The sequence below is a fragment of the Poecilia mexicana genome, unplaced genomic scaffold (assembly GCF_051168715.1).
Source record: "Poecilia mexicana isolate PSO_F unplaced genomic scaffold, ASM5116871v1 scaffold_15, whole genome shotgun sequence".
Classification (NCBI taxonomy): domain Eukaryota; kingdom Metazoa; phylum Chordata; class Actinopteri; order Cyprinodontiformes; family Poeciliidae; genus Poecilia; species Poecilia mexicana.
The window spans coordinates 9972161-9993042 of NW_028263384.1; the positions used below are offsets into that span (position 1 = coordinate 9972161).

The 20882-nt window shown below is 39.3% G+C and overlaps 1 protein-coding gene across 1 annotated transcript; it reads right to left on the reverse strand.

Moving 5' to 3' along the window:
- Window positions 1–170: 170 nt before the first annotated feature.
- On the reverse strand, window positions 171–19871 carry ppm1ba (protein phosphatase, Mg2+/Mn2+ dependent, 1Ba). The gene is made up of 6 exons (XM_014975815.2): window positions 19483–19871; window positions 8429–9349; window positions 6954–7071; window positions 5856–5970; window positions 5206–5263; window positions 171–2979 (listed from the first exon to the last, which is right to left on the reverse strand). Exons 2-6 carry the CDS (start codon window positions 9314–9316, stop codon window positions 2950–2952), a joined length of 1209 nt encoding a protein of 402 aa, XP_014831301.1. The 5' UTR covers window positions 9317–9349; window positions 19483–19871; the 3' UTR covers window positions 171–2949.
- Window positions 19872–20882: the final 1011 nt, after the last annotated feature.

The following is a 20882-nucleotide window of genomic DNA, read 5'->3' on the forward strand; positions in this document are numbered from 1 at the left end:
CATGTGCAATGCACCAGACCAGGGTCAAAAAGTGCAATCGGTGCACAATTGCAAAAATCTGTTTACTAATGTAAACCGATGCATACCTCTTCAGGTAAATTGAAGTTTGAATACAATATGCAATAACTAACCACAGGAAGCTCCCACTAACATCACATCACAAACAGCAGTTTTAACATAAATCCATCTTTTATTGGTTACGGTTTGTAAACTTAACAGCAATAAATCAGTACAGGGGGAAAAAAAAAAAAAAGGCGTGGCAAAAAAACTCAAACTGGCCCTTCTTTAATCATCTCAAAAGGTCAAAGTTTCTTCAAATCAGCCTTAAAGTAAAAGCCATAATGTGAACTAAAACACAAAAAGAAAAAGGGTAATCTGGAAGTTACCGTTGCGGCTACACAAATGTTAACTATAAATGAACATAGTGGGCTGAACAAAGACATAAGCAGTCATTTTTCTCCTAAAAGCCTCATAATAGTTTACTCCTGTGTTCACATCGCTCCACATTCTTGACTCCCGTTTGCAGCATTTGATGAACCAAGATTTCCTAAAACTGTGGCTTAACTCTCTTTACACAAATAGTAGCAACAAGTCAGTGAAAAATAATCCAGACATCACTTAAAATGACAGTTCTCATACTTTCAACAACTAGAATGATTAAACAGTTTAAATAATAATTAAAAAAAAGGAAGCAAAGTGAATGAGAAGCCGCAGTAGAAAAAATAAAATAAAACGCGAATCAGGAATCACATTCAGGAAAAAAAAACATCTCTCCCACCATTCAGATTTTTAATTCCTCAGAGCCCAGTGTCTGATGTAGAAACCTTTAGACTGTTTAACGTGGAAAGAGTTTACACAATGTTAAAAACTAGGAATAGATTATAATTGTCAACTAGAGTCTACACAGCCAGTGAATTACAAATTACTGATGTAAATTGAATATAATTTGGTTTGATCAAAACCGTCGCCTTGATTCCCTAAAGATTCTTCCGCTTTAACTTTTCATACATTTCCTCGTCAGCATTGTGTTCCCCCCACAGTGAACATGCCCACATGATCCCCTCCAGCCTGTTGCTTCCCACCACAATAAACGAAGCCCCTCCTGGTCCAAACAAAGTAATCATTGCAAACAACTGCAAAAGAACTAAAACATTCAAGTACCTGTTTGTCATATGGCACCGAGAGTAAAGAGTACCACAGTTGCATTAACCAGCCCGGTCCCGTTCAAATACTGCCGCTGCATAAAGAACCATTTGCTTTTAAATTGAGAAATGTACTTCTTCGAAGCTTTTGCATCCGTTCAGAGAAATTAGCTCAGCGTATTTGTTTATGCACAGATTTGTTTAAAGAAAAACTAAAAACCAAAGATGCATTACTTCAATTTTGGTTCTGGAACACATCCGTCCAAGTTCGCTTTAATAAAAATATATGACTCCCAAGTCCATACAGGCTCCATTACGTCGATCACTAACGCACCTGTTCCTCTTTAGGTTTCATTGATCCATGAGCAACAGAATCACAAGTCATGTAATCCCCTCAAAAGAAAAGAAAAAACATCACATAAAAATTAAAGAAAAAAAACTGAAGGTAAAACAAAAAGGCCGTTTTCTTTTTCCTCCAAAGAAGTTATTTAAGAGATGGAGAGAAAGGCAAGTTGTAGCATGAGTAAGAGTGTGTGTGTGTGTGTGTGTTTGCCTATGAGTTATGGATAAAAAGGCAAAGAGGAAGAAGGTGAAACTGGAATGTCTTCATCTCCAAATCCTTTCGTTGGAAGGCTTCTGTGTTGGAGCAACACCTGTGCATGCCTAATCTTAATGTTTCTGTTCTTTTATCGATATATCTAAGCTTAAACACACACACACATATCAAAAACATATTAGGCCACAATGAATACCAGGGTAGGAAATGCAACCAAAGCAACAACAAAAAAAAAATCAAAATATATATATCTTTATATATATATATGAATTTTATATATAATCTCTATTCCTTTAAAGAAGAGCAGGCTCTAAAGCTTATGATTCTGGTTTACCAATGCACTGCAGACTGTTACCGGAGAAGACAGGAAGCAAAGAGAAGTAGCAGAAGGAGGGAAATGATAAACTGTTGCATCCTTTAGCAGGAGAGAGTGGAGACAGTGAGCAAAAACGTGCAAGAAGAGTCACACTGGAGTTCACGTGTGGAGAAGCATACCCACCCGTTTCAGGAGCCAAAGTTCAAACCAAGACGGCAACACACACACGTGTTATCGTGTGGAGCCTCGGGTGATCCGCTGTCGGGACCCATTTAGAGGACTTTTACCCAGAAGTCTTTGGATGATGATGTTGGAGTTTCATGACAGTTACATTGGAGTAAGCGCACACAACTTCCCCGTACGGCGTGATGGTAAATGTGGTGGTTGCGGAGTTGTGTGGTCGATAAGCTCTCAGTCAGAAGAGATAAAAACACGTCGAAAACAAATAATGCCACAAAAACACCACTGAAGCGTTCTCAGTCGTATACAGACGTGTGAGCGGCTGGTTTTCTGTAATGGCGTGCCGCCGGTGGAGTTGAGGTCCCCTCTTCTTCTCTCGTGTCTCTGCAAGGCACCATAAAGTCCCAAAGCCGTCAGAGCAGAGCTGCTCCCATGTCTGTCAATCCACAACGAAAACAACCAACAAAATGAAACCAAAATTTAAAAAAAAAAAAAAAAAAAAAAACTGTGCTTTGTTGTCTACTTGATTTTGTATTGTAAGTGTATGTCTGTAGTGCAGTTTGCTAGTTTACAAAAAAAGCATCCTAATCCATTTGCAGTCCTCCATGTTGAGTGAGGATTATAATGATTATTCTCTCAGATGAAAAATTAAAAGATGAGTTAGGATGCAGTCTCATGTGGAATAGTGGTCCTGTGGAGATTTTTTTGTTTTATTTTATTTATTTATTTTTGGATCAGGCGTTTGTGCTGGACAGCTACCAGTGGCACTCCAAATCTGCTCCACTCTGCAAGAGGACAGCCAGGAAAGGTAGAGCGAGGAAAGGGAAAAAAAAAAAAAAAACAGAAAACAGGGAGAGATGAGAGCGAAAGAAAATACTCTGTTAATTTAACGTCACGTTAACAAGTTTCGGTTCCCGACCCGAGTTTTCGAGGGAACATTTTTATACCATGAACACAGACAAAAAAATAAAGTTACAACACCAACACACTCTAGCCTCAGGTTTGTAGATCCTTTGATACAAAACTAAATTAATTTGCCGACATGTTTCTGTAGCTTTCTCTTCTTGCGGGGGGCGTGGCACAGAGACAGATTGTTATTTGCTTGCGTACGGCTGCTGAGACGTCAAGTGAGACAGCAATGCATGCGTGTGGGGCTGGTGCATGCGTGTTTGTGTGCCTGTGATGCGAGAGAGAGGGGGACAGACAGGACCAGAAACACCTCATTGCTCATTTACACACACACACACACGCACCCACACACTCCTTAAAGTCTAAATGGAGCTCTACATGCTGGAAAGTAGACCAGAAGGGGACGTATATAGACTGATGGAGGCGTGACAGAGGGGGAGTATGCTCTGCAGGTCACCACTATACATGCCTGTAAGAATGTGTGTGTGCGTGTGTATGCATGAGGTTTTGGAAGGAGGGCAGGGGTGGGTTGGGGTTTAACACTTATATATGTGATCACTTACCAAATGAAACAGGAGGGCTGCATTAATCAGAGGGTGAACACACAGTTAGACATGTTGATGCTTCCCTTGTTGGCGTCTTTATACGCGTTTTCTTGCTAAAAACAAATTCACACCTCTTGGGACTTTTCCCACATTTTGCCAAAGCATACCCGCAAAATTTAGTTGCATTATACGTGGATTTTCTGCAGTAGATCAACACAAAGCGGTGCACATTTGTAAAGTGTGTCTGTCACAAATAAAAAAAACAAAAAAAAACAAATTGAAGCCCAACAAAGTTTGTGGTTGCAAGTTGATGAAACGTGACAAAGCTCAGAGGATGGACAGTTTTGTGTGTGTAACTAAAAAGTGTGTATGCACAACAATAGAGTTGGAACCAATTTTACCGTTTTAAAAAGCTCATCTTCACTTTAGAGTGCACATAAGTGTGCATCAGTAACAAACCTATATGGAATACCTCTGCTTTGTTTTTAGTATGTTGAAAAGGTAAAACTTTTAAAGTGTAAAAAGATAAGAAGTTGTAACAGATGATAATTTTCCTCCTCAAATCAATGGTTGAAAGCCCTAGTGAAAGCTACTGCCACACACACACACAAACACACACACAATCCCTTTTTGGTGTTAATTATAATCAGATAGACACACATGGAAGAATCCACTGAACACATAACATCACTTGGAGTTCAAACACTGACAGCAGCATTTATCACAACCATGACAAGATGCTAGCTTAGCCTGCTAACCGTTTAGCCTGAAATGTAGCTGGGATGTGTTGGAGGAGCTACAGTTACCAATTTAAATTCAATTATTTGAACTAAAAGCGTTTCTTAGATTTTTCCTTCTCGAGTTATACATATTTTTTCACCATAGTGGAAGAAATATCAAGAGTAGACAAATGTTTATGTTTGAAGTTATGATTTAAAGCATGAAATTCTGCAACATTTTAATCATAAAACTACATTTTCAAACAACTTCCTTGTTGTGCTGTGTCGAGGCCTTCATTTACCTTAGCTAGTTAGAAATAAGTCCTACAGTTTTTAACATTTTGAAACACTTTGCTCCGTATGTGGGACGGCACAGTCAGTGAAACACAGAAAATAAGAGTTCAAAGATTTCTATTAATTGAGTTGGATTTTTGTGAAACAAGTAAATTAAAACTTTATTTCCAAGGACTACAGACTTTAAGTTCACTGTGACAGATGTTGAGAATGGAAAAAGTAAAAAAATAAAAATAAAAAAAAAAGTCAAACATATAGAATAAACCAAGTAATGCTTTGAATTTGTCTTGGTCATTTACAGCAGCAAGTGAAGAAAGAGACATCAGGAATATCATAAGGTTTAAAGTAAAACCTAGAATACACATCATGAGCAGCAGCTGTCTGTAAACCAATGAGACTCTTGATGAAGGACAACTTCCCAGTCCACAGAAATTAATAGAGATGTTATCAAAACTACATTACATAGCCTCAAAATGTCAAGACAGTGTTGGTTTAGTGTTTTTAAATACAGGTCAGAGGCCAAAGGTCATTTATAGACACTTACTCCATCTTCCTCCTTGTAAGGATTCAGACGGTTGTATACTGCTTCGATAACACTGCGTCTGCAGGAAGAACACAAACAAGGTTGAATATGTTGAGAGTTTAACAGTTCAGGGAACTCAAAGTTAACATGGAGGGCATGAAAGACAGACAGAAAATACTGGCAACAGTTAAAGAGGATACATGTTGGTACCATAATAGGCAAATATTATTATAACTAATTTTGGGAGCATTAAGGGCAACGTCAATAAAATCCCAGTGAAACGCATAATGCTCTATCAGGGTTTCCCCCAGTGTATTATAAGCCTGGCGGGCCACCAGGCTTTACTTTGCCCAACACCAGGCGAAGTGTTTTATTTTAAATAGATTTTTCTTTGTCCAAGTAACAGTGACAGTAAAGATAGATTAAGCTAGGTTTGTAGTTGAAGAAACTGAACTGGGCGTGAGGGCTGTCCCTGCACCTGCCCGCTGGCCTCACATGCCATTATTTCCAAATTATGATGCCGACTTGTGCACCTACAAATTTTTGTAACTTTTAACATTTTTTAACACTAAAACATAGTGTCCCTACCACCTATTATATTAGAGAACATCAGTGAACAAACGGCATCATGGAGACAAGAGGAACATGTCATAAAAGGTGGCAGCATTTACTTGCTAGCGAGTCCACCCCCAGGTGGCAGAGGGGGCATCCCGCTGTCGGAGGCCAGGTTCCTCATCACCATCACCAGATCCGGAAAAGCCTCGTCTCGGGGCCGAGACAGCATTTCTAAACAGGACAGCAGAACTGCTGTTACACAATGCTTATTATTGCCAAGACCGTCAGTGGAAAGAAAAAGAGTTGAGGAGAAGGGGGTTATTGGAGGACGTGAGGATGGAAACCGTGCAAGTTAATTTTTTTTTTTTTTGAAAACAAGTGTCTGAACGAGACACGGTGACAGCAAGAGGCTCGCAGCTGAGCTGAGTGGCGTGAAGCCAGGTTGATGTTCAGCCAGAGCATTCCTCTCAGTCTGTCCTCTCCCCTTCTACTCCCTCTCTTCTTTGTTCTCCACAAATTAGACAATAGCCTGAGCCAAACATGTATACTCTGTCTCACCTGAACCAAAAGTTTCTTATATCAAGTAAAAGTCACCATTTGTGGCGAGCTACGTACAAGCTACGGTATTTTCAAGTGTATCTTGAGGCATTAAACTGAACGCCTTTATAATTCATTCTGTGAGGCAGAGAGAGAAAGGAAACAAGCTGATAAGGTCAGGTTTTGTAGGAATTATCAGCTAGGAATAACATCTTACAGGAAAGGGCTACACTTTGAGCAAAATGTCTCATGAATCAGGAAGGAATATAAGGAGGGGGGGATTAGAAAACAGCATACAGAACAGAGACAGATCAGGGAATTCATCCAAACAACACAGGACAAGAAAAGGAGGGAAATGGACAAGAAGAGAAGGGAATAAAGGAGGGAGATGGTTCCTGAAATGGAAAAACAAGCTATAAAGTATCATTTTTTTAATATGAACAAGATGTAATTCAGTTGGAACATCCATAATATATAAAAACAAATGTTTAAAATAAGATCATCTTCAGAAGAAAACAAAATGCTCCATTATTCCCAAAAGCTGTGGTCTACAAATAAACCATTTTACAGCAAACCTCTGAAAATGGAGAATAAAGTTAAAGCTTTCATCATTCCATGTTCCCATGATGTGTCCACCTTAGATAAACAACTAGAAGAAATTAGCTCTCAGCTTTTACCTTCCACTCGAGCCTCCAGATATTTGTTGACCTCAGCTTCTCTCCTCACAGCTTCCTCGGATACTTTGGGAGCATTGGGCAAACACACTAAGACAATACTCATGTTATCTCGACTTCCCTAGATGGATGACAGGAGGAGGGGAAACAAAACACTGAATTAATATTGAGCACATTAAGAAAAAGCCCGATGACACAGAGCACAAAGCCCTTCAGGTATTTCCAACATCGTTAATTGTTAACTTGAGAGCCAGAGCTGCTTTTAGTTTGAAGAAGAAGCTTTTATTTTGGAGGCCACGTTTTGCGTCTGATCTAGTCCTGTAGCAGTGTTCAGACTTGTCTTTGTTTAGAGAACTTTCTTATTGTAGTACCAAATCGTTTCTTCAGAGAAACGTTCACCACAGAAGGAAATGGTACAAGTAAAGAAGTTGAAGGGATTTTAAGTACTTTCAGTCAATGGTCCAGAGTAAGAGAGAAGAGGTGAAGAAGTGTGAGCAAAAAGGTACCAGCAAAAATGAAAAGAATGACGAAAAGCCGATTGAGAAGGACAAGATACGCCACCTGTTGTATTTATATCAGAAACCAATTTTAAAGTAAGAAAGGAAGTCATTCTTGAGTTGAAACACGAAGTTACTTTAAAAGTGAAGAAACATCTGCTGCTTTTAAACATCATCTGGCAGGATTCTGGGAACCTGATGAACAAGATAGAGCAACAGACAAGATGTAAAGGGTTTGTAAGTAAGGATCCTATGATGCATCCATGATATATTTCTTGTCAAAGCCAAGAGTCTTGTGAAGCGTTATCAAGTTGCTGTCAGGATGAATTGCTTCTTGCAAAGTAAATGTGAGCCGTTATTCAGAGTCCCAGATGTGAGGATAAGTCGTTAAATCTTAAAACTTTCATCCATGTCTGAGACTCTTATTTTGAAATAAGAGGAAGTAGTACCTAGCTCTCTGAAATGACCGATAACATTCAGCTACAAAAATCCTGTAAACTGTGTGGCTGCTTTCTGCTGCAAGAGGGAAAGAAAAGCTACGGGTGCATTTAATAGTTTTCTTAAATAGTGTGGACTGACAATCACAGCAGGAGATTAATGAAACCTTTACTGTTTTAGTGAATATACAAAGTGAGAGATTTGCTGTCCTGCCTGCACAAACACAACCTTATAATTGGGCATAAATATGAAAATGTGGACCTGTCAAACTGATTGTAATCTTTAACAGGGTCTCATTGCCAAACCTTGACTGTATGTAAAGGTTTGGCATTTCCATCCAAAAACATTCTTTAAAGCTCATCTTCTTGTGAGCCCAGTATCATGTATCAGTTTGTATTATAATTAAAACCACATTCAGAAACAATGTGGCCGCCTATAACCACTAGACTTGCATCTATTTAGTGGATTTCAATTGATGCTCAATAGTTTAAAGTCTCACATCCCATCAAGCCCATGCTGAAAGTGAAACAAAAGTCCACGTACCTTGTGCAGGCAGGTATCCACCACTTCGTTACAGACTCTCTCCAGATCATCACACACCTCCAGTCTAGATTTCACAAATTCACACAATTCCTCATTGGACATGACATCCCAGATGCCGTCACAAGCCAGAATAATGAACTGATCTTGTTCCGGCGCCCGAACCATCACATACACTTCCGGTTCAGGGCTAACCAGCTGCTCCGTTGGGCCCTTGCCATCCACGCACTTGTAATCATAGTCCCCCAAGGCTCTTGAGACCGCCAGGGACCCGTTAACTCTCTGGATCATCACCGAGCCTCCTGCGTTCTGGATGCGCTCCCTCTCGCGCGGGTTGCAAGGCTTGTGGTCGAGCGTGGAGAAGCACACCTGCGAGTTGCGGTACAGGACGGCTCGGGAATCCCCGCAGTTAATAAAAAAAAAGTGCTCTGGCGACAGGAGAATCCCCACCGCCGTTGAGCCGCTGCGGTCCATGCCGTTCCGGAGGTCGGAGAAGCTGCGCATGTGCTCGTCGATCCTCAGGAAACCCGTGCGGATGCCGGCTTTCACGGCCTCCACAGCGGGAGGAGGAAGAGCTTGAGAGTCGGAGCCGCAACCGTCTGGTCCGACTTGCGAGCCTTGCTTGCTGCCAGCGCCGAGGCTCGCAGTGATTATGTGTTCGAGAAGGTGCTTTGAGCAGTAGGTGGCAACCCTGGATCCAGCGTGGCCGTCGTACACGGCGAAGAAAGACCAGTCGGTCATGCCGGGAGCCTGAAGTCCCAGCACAGCCGTGTGAGCGTCCTCCATCTCCACCCGCCAGCCCTGCATGGAGCTCAACCCGAAGCGCAGTCCGTTCCCCTCGCCATGCGAGTTGTGTTTCTCCGTTTTGGGTTTGTCCAGAAACGCCCCCATGCCTCGGCCTTAGACAGACGGAGCCCCTGCTTCCTGTGGCAGAGACACAAAGAGAAGCAAGGAGCATGAAATGGGATGCCAGACACCACACTCTGTAGAGCAGATGCTATTACTGAATGAAGACGACTCAAACTGGGCATTTTCAGAAATTCATTAAAATATGAATTCAGAAAGAAAGACTGGCATGAAGTTATTTTAAAGGAAAATTTATTCTACACAACATTCAGTCAGGATAATTAAAAAAAAGGGAAAGAGAGACTTTCAGTAGATAGCAGGAAGACTGAACAGCAACATGAAGCTCAGCATAGTCACCCAAATTCAACTCCAAAGACATTTTTGGAACAAGCTAAATCGAATTTCAAAAATGTCCAGCAGTAAACACAAGCTTCCCCTCAGGAATGTCCTCAAACGGCAAAAAGGGGAATGCAAAGAAATCCCCAGAAAAAGTCTCCATCAAAAAGTTTACAGTTATTATTATTATAGGAATCAGACAACCAGAGGCATCAGACATCTGTCTGGACTTTGCTAATTTAGAATAGTTTCCCTCAGAATGAAAACAGTACAATTCCCAAAAGCAAACATTTGTCACAGAAGTAAACATATTTCAGTTTGTTTATACTTAATTATATTTAAAAAAAAAAAAAAAAAAGTTAATAAATTTCCCTTACCCCCCCAGAATTAGTAATTCTGTTCAGTAATTCTGCAGCTATGATCCCAGATGATGGCCTAAAGCTCTGCACCCTCGTGCAACAAAGCCAAAAATAGCACAACACACTTCAGTTTATACTTAAAAAGATGGAGGAGCAAGCTTAAAAGCTTCTTTGGCCGGTGGAAACTGGCAACCAAAGGCATTAACAAACTGTCCAAGAGGATGTTGTCTCCAGCAATAACTGCACCTGCATTAGCTAAATGAACAGCAGCATCAGGCTGTTTCATGGCAGACACTAATTCTGCATCAAGCCTGTACTGATTGTTTAGATAATGTGAGAGGAGAGTCTATAACTGTATTGATTGTCACAGTACTTAACTGTGCCTTGGCCATTGAAATTGCCCTTTTAACATGCACGTTGCTTCTGATGACATCAATAAATGCAACTTATAAATACACTGTAGGCATATTTGATGATCTACTCTACTAATGTCAATTGTGTAGATGGAGCTAAAAGGCTAAAGGTCATGTTTTATTGAAGACGGGTAACATCCAACTCATCTCCATTAGGAGGAAAATGTATTACGTTATTATTACAGCTCAAATGAAAAAAATAGGTTGCCGTTTTATCAGCATGCTGTGGAAACAACACTGCTGCTTAATCTACAGCAGTGTTGTGCAACAGAGATGCAATAGTTCTGCTGCAAGGACAACAAGATCCACTGGCTGACCTGGATCCACATAGTAAGTCATTTAAACTGCTCTGTACAGTCATCCTCTTAACTTCAACCACAGCACAGCAAACACTTCCCACACAACAAAGTTGAACTAAATTTACACTCCCGTGACTTTAAGAGCAACCGGAAGGTTCGTCAGATGTTTTTGGGTTTAGGATCCCAGGCTGTGGCCAGTGACCAGTTCCAAGGTTTAGAAACATTAGCCTTTCAAAAAACCCCTGAAGGTTTCTGTCATTTCCAAAAGGATTGAAGTCCTTTTTATGAGCTGCCAGGAGAGAAGCCAGAGTGACCCGAGCTTTTTCTGGCTCTATGGAGCAAAGTGCAACAAGGCTTGCTCCGTCCCCCACCTATTGCTATCCACAGATCGTTTTCTCTCACATTTAGCCATCTTGAAACATTTCTAGTTGTGAAAAATAACAGTGGCAGAGTGAAAAGCGGTGCAAGCGGTCAGTTTTTTAAAATTCATTATTAACTCTGGAAACCAGTAGTTGTGTGCAGTTTGCCTGTTAAACAATCATCCATGTGTTCTATCCAAGCAGGCAGCCCAACTAGACAATACATCATGTTGTTACTCTGAAAAGAGGAGAATGGCAAAAAGGTGCAACATTCTTACTAATAAGCCGTTTAAACCATTATTGCATTTAGTTGGTGTTTATTCAATATCTTTGCTTTGGGTTCTGCGTAAAAGTCTAAATAACAGTTATTGGACAACATTAGCGTAACTGTAATAACCAATGTGTCGGGTTTGTTGGTAACAAATGGAATTAAACTTTGCAGGATGATAATATTGTCGGTTTGAGACCATTTTGAAGTAATGTAATGGCACAATTAGGGCTGAAACGATTCCTCGAATGATTCGAGTACCTCGATTACTAAAATTCCTCGAGGAAAATTTACCTGCCTCGAAGCTTCGTTAATTTATGTTTTATTAGTTAGCGCACCGTGTTCCGGCCGGGACTTCATTTGCGTTGCGCGGAGCTCTCACTTCCGCCTCTGAGTTGTTGACAAAAGCTAAGTCTCAGCGGCATAAAGTCCAATCTTCAAGATTGGCCCGTGGGGATTTTATTGATTGATGATAATGCCCGACTTTTTATCGTTTTTGGGGAACCAATAAGCATCCTTAAAATGACTGGGGGATGCCTGGAGTACAGCAGCATTTCTCCTCCGGGGCTGCTGGTTGAAAGCGAACGGCGGGAAGAGCGCTGAGGTGAGCGGATAGCCTGAACAGGGCGGGCGGCTGAGTAGCTGATGCTTACCGTGTAAATGTAGCTTTACCGACGAACCGCACAATAAATTTCATATCCCGGTCTGAAGAAACGGGTGGCGGAGCGCATCGTACATGGCTGGTAGATGAGTTTCTGAGTGTGACCAGTGAAGGTGTCGTAAATATCCCGTATTGCTTCCCCCCGTGTTCGTCCCCCGGTCTAACGGTTCGTCAGTCCGCTGGTCTATTTCCTCCCCTCCACCCCATGTTCGTTCATTCGCCCTCTCCTCCCACTCCAGGCGGCATTTCCCGTATTTTCAAACCCAAAGCGTGACAGGTTAGGTGGCAAGGTGAGTTTAATTAATCTATTAAACTCACTGAAGATGAATACATAAACTAAAAGCTGGATTGTAGACATTTTTTATAAGCATATTTGTGAGCCTGCCTCTTTGTTATTAAATTCAATATAATTTCAGATTTTTCTATAACTTTTCTTCTGGTTAACTTAGAAAGTGAGCTATTATTGTTACAGGTTAGTTTTCTAAACTACAAAAAAGCAACTGTTAGGGATGCTCAAATATGAAAAATTGGACTGATATTGATATCTGATAGTAACACCGGTATTATGCCAGATTTACCAATATTTCATTTTAGAATTTTTTTTTATCCGATTACTCGATTAATCGTAAGAATAATCGATAGATTACTCGATTACTAAAATATTCGTTTACAACAGCCCTAGGCACAATACGGCAAGAATACATTCTTAAAGATCGATAAACTTTAAATTCTAACATTTAACACTGGAACTAGAAGGCATTTTAAATATCCAAAATTTATAAACAAAATAGCAGGGGACAAAAAAAAACTAACAAAATGAATTATGAAGTCTCTGTAAATAAAATTGTCCTTCAAAGAAAAGGGCAAATTGAGACCAAAACACCAGATTGAAGAATTTTGTCATACAGATTTTGGTAGAAAGAGAAACAATAAATCACGCAAATAGAAATTATTGAGTTTGATTTAATTTATCATGTGATTAACTGAGCTATTGTTTATTGTGACAGGCCTATGTGGACAATTATTTTTTCATTTCTTTTAAAAGTATATTGGGTAATTTTATTTCAGTTTTTTTTTTTTTTTTTTTTTTCCAAATTCGTGACAATCTCATGGAGGATAGCATCTACTTTTCATCATGAGACAAGTTTTATATGGAAACTCTGCAGGGCAATAAAAGATTTTAAGAAATAAAACTTTAAACCATAAAAGCCAAAGTGCAAAACCGTTTATCTGCAGGGTTTTCTGATTGATTTTACTTTATTATCAAAGACAAGTCATCTGCTAAAAGAAATGCTTACAATCAGGTTTACTGGGAACATGATGAAGCACAACAACCACCATTTCTCAAACAGGAGACTTTGCTCTTCTAATACAAAATATAATATAATCCACAGTAAAACTCTGGAAAGTGAAGACAGTCATGAAACAGAAGAACAGCACCACAACGCTGGAGGAGAGCGTTCATGTGCCTCTGCACGTCTTTCACGTTCCTGTATGGGGTGCAGATGTATTTAAGGCTCGTAAAGATAAAAAACCGACCCCGTTTGAATTTAATTATGCCACGAAATTATTTTCGTTCGTTCTGTTTGAAAGGTGGCCAACGGACTGGCTCGGCAGCACCACAACCTCTGTTCTCAGACTTCAGAGGAGCAGGACAGCTTTAACAAGTTAACTCAATTTACCCTTCAGCTGCTGATGGCCTCCACACAGGGCCAGATTATCCTGTCCAACACAGACGTCTGTCTGAGAGCATCGGTAGCAAAAGATCTCCATTAACTTCTGTTTATCAACAAACCACTGATAGGAAGTAAGTTTAAAAAAAATTTAAAAAAAAAAACTAAAAAAAAAACTAGAATTATGAACGCCAAGTTTCCACATTTTGCAACCCTCCTTTAGAGCTACTAAGTTAAAAAGTTATTTCTCTAATCTGGTTTTACTCTTCAGTTCTAATCCCTATGCAGTGTCATCTGGGCCACACAGTGCATAGTTTTGTTACATGAATGTCCCTTAATGTTTATTATAAGTGGAAATAAAATTCTAAATATCAGCATTGTGCAAAATATAGATATGAAAACAATAATTCATGATATCTAAATAGAAATGAGTCCAGGAACATATTTATAGCCCCCAGGATACAATATAAAAACCACTCGCTTTCCAGATTGTTGCACCACAGCTGTGGAGGAAGCTTCTTCAGTTCCCATGTTGTCTTGAGAGTCACAACTTATTTAGAAATGAACTGAAGACTTTTTAATTTAAGTGTGCCATTCCTTAAGATCATTTTAAATATGACTTTATTTGTATACAATTTAGGGCTGTTGTAAACGAATATTTTAGTAATCGAGTAATCTATCGATTATTCTTACGATTAATCGAGTAATCGGATAAAAAAAATTCTAAAATGAAATATTGGTAAATCTGGCATAATACCGGTGTTACTATCAGATATCAATATCAGTCCAATTTTTCATATTTGAGCATCCCTAACAGTTGCTTTTTTGTAGTTTAGAAAACTAACCTGTAACAATAATAGCTCACTTTCTAAGTTAACCAGAAGAAAAGTTATAGAAAAATCTGAAATTATATTGAATTTAATAAAGAGGCAGGCTCAGAAATATGCTTATAAAAATGTCTACAATCCAGCTTTTAGTTTATGTATTCATCTTCAGTGAGTTTAATAGATTAATTAAACTCACCTTGTCACCTAACCTGTCACGCTTTGGGTTTGAAAATACGGGAAATGCCGCCTGGAGTGGGAGGAGAGGGCGAATGAACGAACGTAAGATGGAGGGGAGGAAATAGACCAGCGGACTGACGAACCGTTAGACCGGGGGACGAACACGGGGGGAAGCAATACGGGATATTTACGACACCTTCACTGGTCACACTCAGAAACTCATCTACCAGCCATGTACGATGCGCTCCGCCACCCGTTTCTTCAGACCGGGATATGAAATTTATTGTGCGGTTCGTCGGTAAAGCTACATTTACACGGTAAGCATCAGCTACTCAGCCGCCCGCCCTGTTCAGGCTATCCGCTCACCTCAGTGCTCTTCCCGCCGTTCGCTTTCAACCAGCAGCCCCGGAGGAGAAATGCTGCCGTACTCCAGGCATTCCCCAGTCATTTTAAGGATGCTCATTGGTTCCCCAAAAACGATAAAAAGTCGGGCATTATCATCAATCAATAAAATCTCCACGGGCCAATCTTGAAGATTGGACTTTATGCCGCTGAGACTTAGCTTTTGTCAACAACTCAGAGGCGGAAGTGAGAGCTCCGCGCAACGCAAATGAAGTCCCGGCCGGAACACGGTGCGCTAAATAATAAAACATAAATTAACGAAGCTTCGAGGCAGGTAAATTTTCCTCGAGGAATTTTAGTAATCGAGGTACTCGAATCATTCGAGGAATCGTTTCAGCCCTAATACAATTATGATTTCTGCCTTTTCGGTCATGTTTCTATTTTTAAGCTCCGTCTTTGTGACTTATTGCTGAAAGGTGCTATATTAATAATGTTTATTAAATACTTCTAAAAGTCTCAGTCAGAATCAAGTCAGTCTTTTTCCTAGAGCCTCTTTTATACAGACAGAAAAGAAGCTCCTTCTTAGCACTTAGTCTACATGTTTAGTGGTTCACACATATAATCAAACATTTCAAAAGTGACAATCTACAGTAGCTCTCTGTGACTTCTCACTATTACTAGCCTTTGGTAATCTAATGGCATAATCCAAGATTTTGTAGATGTGCAAATTTTCATAAAGAGGTAAAGGTAATTTTATTTATATAGCACATTATTTAAAGAGCTTCATATCTTTATAAAACCTTGCATGCCACTCTGCTGTATTTTATCCAACGATCTAAAGAAGGAAGCTGTGGTCTTTCTTACAGCCAATGAAATATGTTTAACTGGCTGGTAAAGATACTGAAATTAAAATATTCAAGTCCTGCAACAGTAAAAGATATGCAATTATCATCCAATTAGCTGGTGCCCATCTCTGGACGGGTTGCCAGTCCATCGAAGGGTAGCACAGAGACACATACAAGCACATACTAATACCTTAAGAGCAATTTAGAGATGCTTATCCCATCAAACAATATTTCAAAATTGGAGTTCCCAGTAAGCACCCATAGGGAGAATGTGAAACATCTGAATCAATGAGTTTCTTGCTGTCAGGAAACAGTACCAAGAACTGGGCTACCATGCAGCCCTCATATGCATTTTATTTCACCAAATTCAGCACTTCAACGTCCATCTTAACACTGATTGTGATCTGTGTATTCAGCTTCGCTAAATAAAACGCTTGGAGAAACTAAGGGTTGCAGTGGAAAAAGCCAGTCGTGTTTACTATAATAATAAAAAATGTCTGATTTTACAAAAACTGAAAAATATTCTTGGGTGACTTATTATTCTGTTAGTGATTGAATGGTAAAACTTTTCAGAACACTTTCAATGAGAAAAATGTCACGTGTGTGAATCAATATTACAGTTATGGTGTTATTAATATATAATCAGCCCAGTGTTTACTTAGCCGACTTCTTTATGGAGTTGAAACAAAGTCAATATAGCCAATTGTGAAATAATCCATTTCTAGATACACACTTATATTGCATTTGAGACAAGAGCTTATCTTTCTGCTGATTAGGCATCCATTATATACATCCGCTTCTCATACAGTGAGAAACTAAAATGTTTCTGGACTAGCTGGTTTAGCAGGACAACTGCAGTGATACTACAGATTACAATTGTGGTTTGTTTTTGTTGTTTAAAATAAAAAATGTAGAGGTGAAAAGTCTTCGATGATCATCACGCAAGTCATTCCAAAAGTTGTCAATTTCCAGGAACGAAAGCTCCACATCATTACAGTGGCGTCTGGGGTTATGGAGTTGTTACTGGACCAGACAGGAGTCTATCGGACCGTGGCTGAAGAGCAGGGACGTAAATGTGTCTTGATATAGTAGACTGTAAGTGGTTTCTTGGCAGTAAAGAGGGCATCTGTGCTTGTATGTACCTGCTCTTTCTCGATCTACAAGCTGCCCAGCTCCAAATTTATCTTCCAGGTGTCAAAAGTTAAGATCTGATGAGACTGAGGGAAAAGAGGGCACACCACATGACAAATGGTTTTAGGAGTTAACTAAATTCCTGTGGGATAAAACGAACTAATAGATGAAAAGTGCTTATACAATACCCAAACTCAAATTGTAAGCAGTGTTATTAGAACATGTATATAATGTAATCCATCTCTCCCTCTCGATAGGAAAACCCTCGAGCTATTTCGAGGTTTCCAGTCAACAGAGCACCTTAATGTGGAGCCGCATGTGACGCAATTCAGATGACAGGCGTAGCCAAGCATAGATAGATAAATATCTCTGGAAGAGGCACAGGCCTGTTATCTGTATGACGGTATGGGAAGGTTTTAAAAAGTTAGCATTATAAAACCACAGCATCTGCGCATGTCCGTCGGGCGTCAGCTGACTGAAAAAATATATATATATAGTATACCTTTTCCTCGCTTACAAGACAAATTTGGTTGGTAGAAAATATTTCCAGTCGTTAAAAACCTGTACAGTCATGATGCTCAAAGTAAAGGAGTGCCGCTACTCAATCTTATTGAACCAACATGGCTTTAAAGCTAAACTTTGCAAGTTACGGTCAGCGTGTTTGTTAAGCAATCATTTGGAGATTTGCTAGAAATGCTGATAGCCTAATTAACCAGCTTGTTGTACTTCGTTATTCTAAATAAAACAAAAAGGATTCGTATTCTGTGCAATAAGAACGACTATTTTGTTCCCAAGCAAAGGCACAATGTCAACCAAACCATGCCAGCAATTCAGACAATTACATAAAGAAACAATAAAATGAACCCAAAACATATATAAACACAAGTTAGTTAATGTGTTGGCGTTGTTGCATTTTCACAAAACAGGACATTTATGATACAATCAGGTTTTTTGCAGATTATGCTACGAGCTACAATTTCTGCACAAAAATCAGCTTATTTGCGAATTGGGTTGCAATTTTAAGAAGATCTATTTATAATGTAAGCATACCCAGAACATCATTATTATTATTACTATTATTATTATTATTATTATTGTTGTTGTTGACAATACCAGGGTTCAATGCTTGGGCAGACAAAACTGTTTTGATTTACTTGACTGTGCACATGTTATTTTAAATATCCAAACATCGATAAGCAACTATATTCTAATATTAACTGCTCTAATGTGTGTGAAGATGCTTAATTAGTCCAGCCAAGATCCACTTTCCAACAAAACTGCAAATAATGTAGCTCGATATTAGAATTCATGTATACATTTACAGTGACAAAGAATCCAAAATAGCCCCTTTACTTTTTAACAGTCTCAACCTTTACTTCACACATTGTATAACAGTTACTTAGAACTTTTTAACTGAATTACTGACCATAAAAAGTCAATTAAATAGCACTTATTCTAAAGACTACCGTAAGATAAATAGACACACTAATCAGTTTTATCTCTATCAAATTAAACTTAGTATTATTTTGATTTTGCGTCATAGGTTCCAAAGTAAATGGAGCGGTATAGCATTAGCAGGCCAGAAATTGGCAATTTTTTCTTTTCTTTATTATTTTTTAAGTAGCCTGCTCAATTTTTAACCCACATAGCTGATCTTTTCAAAAAATCTTGCCAATATAACTATTCTGAGGCGATTCCCAACATAATCAAGCATGGATAAATAAATCTTCTAAACAAGCCAATAGGCTCAAAACAGCTGGATGCCAAAACTGCCTGGCTGGTCCAGGATTGTACATAGGGTTGCAAACACAAACATGCCACTAATGATGCCTCCATTTCTGGGACACATCCTCATTAAAAAAAAAAAAAACAATGCAACATGCTAATAAATCAAATGCATGTACTAGAAAAGTCCCATTCAATTATAGGAATGGACATATGAATACTTAATTGAACAATGGAGTGATAATATACAGTCCTGTGGTAAAAACTACAGTCTTTTATACTTTAATGTTGAACTATAGGTCAAAACAAAACTAACAGGAATATATATTAGTAACTAGCTCAATGAAGGACACCTGTTGCAAACACTAAGCCTAATTTTAGACATTAAAATACGTATTAAAATTAAACACAATTTATCTACCTTTTTATGGGGAGGAATATAAGAATTATCAACCCTACCAAAAATATTTACCAATAGTTGCCCCCATGTGCAATAAGAACGCCAGCAGCTCATAATTGGTGCTGATGAATGTTTTGAAAACACCTTTTGAGCCTCAAACCAAACCAACAGGGAACTGAGCAAGTACTTTTTAAAAGACACACAAATACACATCTTTAGTAGTTCTACACAGCGTTGTTTATAAAGTGCCTGCTTCACTAAATCTTAGGCCACTTGCATTAAAGGATAACCAGCTAGCGAACTTCACAGCTGTCAAAAGTGTCTTATGTTACATGTTAGCTGGTGATTAGCCAAGTGCCAGAACATTGTTGGGAGTCGGAACGAGGCGATACTTACGTTGTAGGAAAGGCACCGTTTCAGTCTGTCCACCTTCGGGTGCCTACGGCAGATGTGAGAAAGCCCACAGGCTTGCTGGTGATGACTTAACCCTCGGTGCTGTTAGCCACTTTCGGTTTTTGGCCCCTGCTCGAAGGCTAGCCAGCATTTCACACGAAGAATTCTCCCTTTAGCATGTCCCTGCATCGAAATAAGGCCTTTATATACATGTTTCCTGTCGTAAACACAAAGAGGGCGAATTGTTAACGCTGTCCGAGATTGACGGCTAAGCGAAAGAGCGGCTCTATTTGAGAGAATACATTTATGATTTAAAAGTCAAGCTAATTTGAGGCTAAAGCTAAATGTACGAGGCAAATGACGTTCCTTTTCAGCTCCCACTTTAGGGGCGGGAGAGTCATACTAGGCTCTGTTCTGATTGGACAACGGTTGTTAAAAGTCAAGACACCATTGGTCGAAAACTGTGTCAATCAGAATTTATATGCGGCATGGTGTGAATTGTACTAATGTGGATGTTTGTGTTGGGCGGGTGCAGTAGGTAAGTGTGTATGCGATTTTACTTTTCCACGGTTACTAGTACAAGCACGCAGGTTTAGGATGCCAGCCAATATATATATATCGTTATTTTGCTAGCAGGTTTCCTGACATGGCTTACCAACAAAAGCGCAGGGATAATTAATCAAGTACAGCAATGAATGACTTCACCCTTGCACTAATCCCACTTTTAAGTGTCTTGGAGCAGTTTTCATAGAGTGAAATCTCTGCTTCACTGCTTATTCGGGGATGAGAGACCGCATAAATTATCCTATTTGTACTAAGTGAACTGTTGAAAGAAACCGAAAAACCAACAAATTAATGAATTAGACAAATGTACGGGTTATAAAATCCAAGACAAATCAAGAGTGGTGGAAAGCAAGGAGAAAAATTTGATAATTTATCCCCACACGCTTAAAGTATAACATACAAAATCTACTAGGTTACATTCACAGATATAATTTGTAACACTAAATTTTCTTAAATGATTCATTGATCCTAAACTAAATACATAGGAAAGCCTTCATCACATGCCATCAGTTGCAGCTTTTAATATGGTAGATTTGACTCACTGTCCCAGCCATCATGGCCCTTTGGCCCCCAAAAATTAGTTAAGTCAGTTGCACTATAAAGTACCGCTTTTATATTTTTTGAATGTCCTGACAAAGGGATATTCTTTGATCTTCTTATGGAAAATTAGCTCCCCACGACCATCTTTAGTTCAAAATCTTATTGTGATCAAATTTATCTGGAGTTTTCTATAGGCTACCATTCTAGATTTACAAAACTCATATCCTATTTATGGAAGCACAAAAAAGCAACCATCTCCCTCCTAAATGCACATCTTTGGACTTTGAACCTGGAAAGAA

What these genes read in the sequence shown, in the direction of transcription:
- ppm1ba (XM_014975815.2), bottom strand. Translation starts at nt 9,316, where the DNA reads ATGGGGGCGTTTCTGGACAAACCCAAAACGGAGAAACACAACTCGCAT. An exon ending in TCTGGAGGCTCGAGTGGAAG is followed by an intron (nt 5,971 to 6,953) that starts GTAAAAGCTGAG and finishes TGTCCTGTTTAG; the next exon opens with AAATGCTGTCTCGGCCCCGA. An exon ending in GGGGGTGGACTCGCTAGCAA is followed by an intron (nt 5,264 to 5,855) that starts GTAAATGCTGCC and finishes TTCTTCCTGCAG; the next exon opens with ACGCAGTGTTATCGAAGCAG.